Source organism: Octopus bimaculoides, chromosome 28, assembly GCF_001194135.2.
Source record: "Octopus bimaculoides isolate UCB-OBI-ISO-001 chromosome 28, ASM119413v2, whole genome shotgun sequence".
Classification (NCBI taxonomy): domain Eukaryota; kingdom Metazoa; phylum Mollusca; class Cephalopoda; order Octopoda; family Octopodidae; genus Octopus; species Octopus bimaculoides.
The window spans coordinates 18601170-18602931 of NC_069008.1; the positions used below are offsets into that span (position 1 = coordinate 18601170).

The window sequence follows — 1762 nt, forward strand, 5'->3', positions numbered from 1 at the left end:
GCATATATTTTTATATGGTTGTGCTACCTTACCTATGTATTTGTGTGTGTGGATGTAACCTCTACACACACACACACACAGAGCAACACCTTCACACACACACACAGCCAGGTGTGTATGCACATAGAACAGTTTGAATCCATTATCTCAGTTCTCAGGTGTTGGAGTTATTAATTAGAAGTCAATGTCACTTGTTAATCTGTGTGAGCTAATGAAGGGAGTGATCGTTTAATGAGTTAATCCAGCTGTGTCTGTTGTTGTTTAAACCAAACTCAAGGTTACACTCAACCTCATCTCTCACTCAATGCTAGTCTTTGAGTGTAGTTACATCTACACCACTCCTTTACCAGCTCCAATGCGACCCCCATCCCCCACCCTGCTATATTGTTAGTAATGTGTGTCTTATTGTACTTCAACATAATCTTGCCTGTCCCCTAATTTCCCACTAAGCAACTGAATGGAGCCACATAAGAATACGGTAGGGGTCATTCCCAATATCAAGTGTTTCTCTGGTAGCCCTCCCCCACCACCATCACCTCAGCACAGCTCCCCCCCACCCACATTCAGTAAATGATACAGTACCCTCCCCCACTCCATCGTTTCACCTGAGAGGTCGCAGCTGTTGTTTTTTGTTGTTGTTGTTGTTTAACCCCAGCACAGTCCAATCCTAATCAAGCAGACTTATGATCAAAGACGCTACAACCATGACCATCCCATCTAGGTGTACATTATCTCTATAAGAACGTGATGATGGTTTGGCTGTCATTTCAAGTGACCACCACAACAGAGTGCCTGATGCTGTAATGCCGTCCTTTCTCTCTCTCTTTCAGAACACAGCCTGTCTCGATGACTTTGACAGAATCAAAACCCTGGGCACTGGATCATTTGGCCGTGTGATGTTGGTCCAACACAAGGCCAACAAGGAATACTATGCCATGAAGATACTGGACAAACAAAAGGTAACACATTTTCTCATTGGTCAGTCTTAAACTGTAGTCACCACACTACTGTAGTCTACATCATTGGTTGTCCTCCGATGATGCTCATGCACAAGCTGATGAGTTGTCTCCACATTCCAGGGACATTCTTCTATCCTCAAAGTGCCTCTGCCACTCAGGACATTGCATATGACCCATTGCCTCGTCTCTGCAAACTTGTCAAAGCTTGCTCGATGTCTTTGTAGCAGACTTCCCAAGTTTAATGCAAAATTTCCCGTTGGCCCTTTGTTCCGTTTGAACCTGAAACTATGACTCTCACTAACAATACGCTAAGGGACCAAGGGACCAAGGGACCAGCTGAGTGTGAGATATTCAGCTCGGTAGAGCAGCCAGTTTTCTATGTGAGTTAGCCTTCTCCGAGGGGGATACCTTGACAAAGACCAGAAGTCCCTCGCTCCCAGTGAGCGTATGTATACATGCAGGTATATATGCAGGTATATATGCAGGTATATATGCATGGATATATATATCTATCTATATCCACACACACACCCATGGAGAGAGAGAGAGAGAGAGAGAGAGAGAGAGTAAGAGTGATTGTGTAGAGGACGAAAGACGAATTGTCACTGCTGTCTACATCCTAGTAGGCTACGGGCTGTTCACTGCTTTTGTAAAGAAACATCGATTCCTTACCAATTCAGTGAATTAAAAATATTGTCATTCACTTGACTTTGATGTTGTTGTTGTTCTCTTTGTCAATTTTAATTCACACTGAAACACATGAAATGTGGTGCATTCTCTCACTACCCCCACCCCCACCTCCC

General features: G+C 44.0%; 1 protein-coding gene across 9 annotated transcripts in view; it reads left to right on the plus strand.

Moving 5' to 3' along the window:
- The window catches only part of LOC106874074 (cAMP-dependent protein kinase catalytic subunit 1), a 123852-nt gene that overhangs the window by 96610 nt on the left and 25480 nt on the right, over positions 1-1762 (plus strand). For all 9 annotated transcript variants that reach the window (XM_052977698.1, XM_014921662.2, XM_014921664.2 and 6 more), the window contains one exon: positions 831-959. In XM_052977698.1, the coding sequence (XP_052833658.1) occupies positions 831-959 (129 nt within the window). The remainder of the gene's footprint in view (positions 1-830; positions 960-1762) is intronic.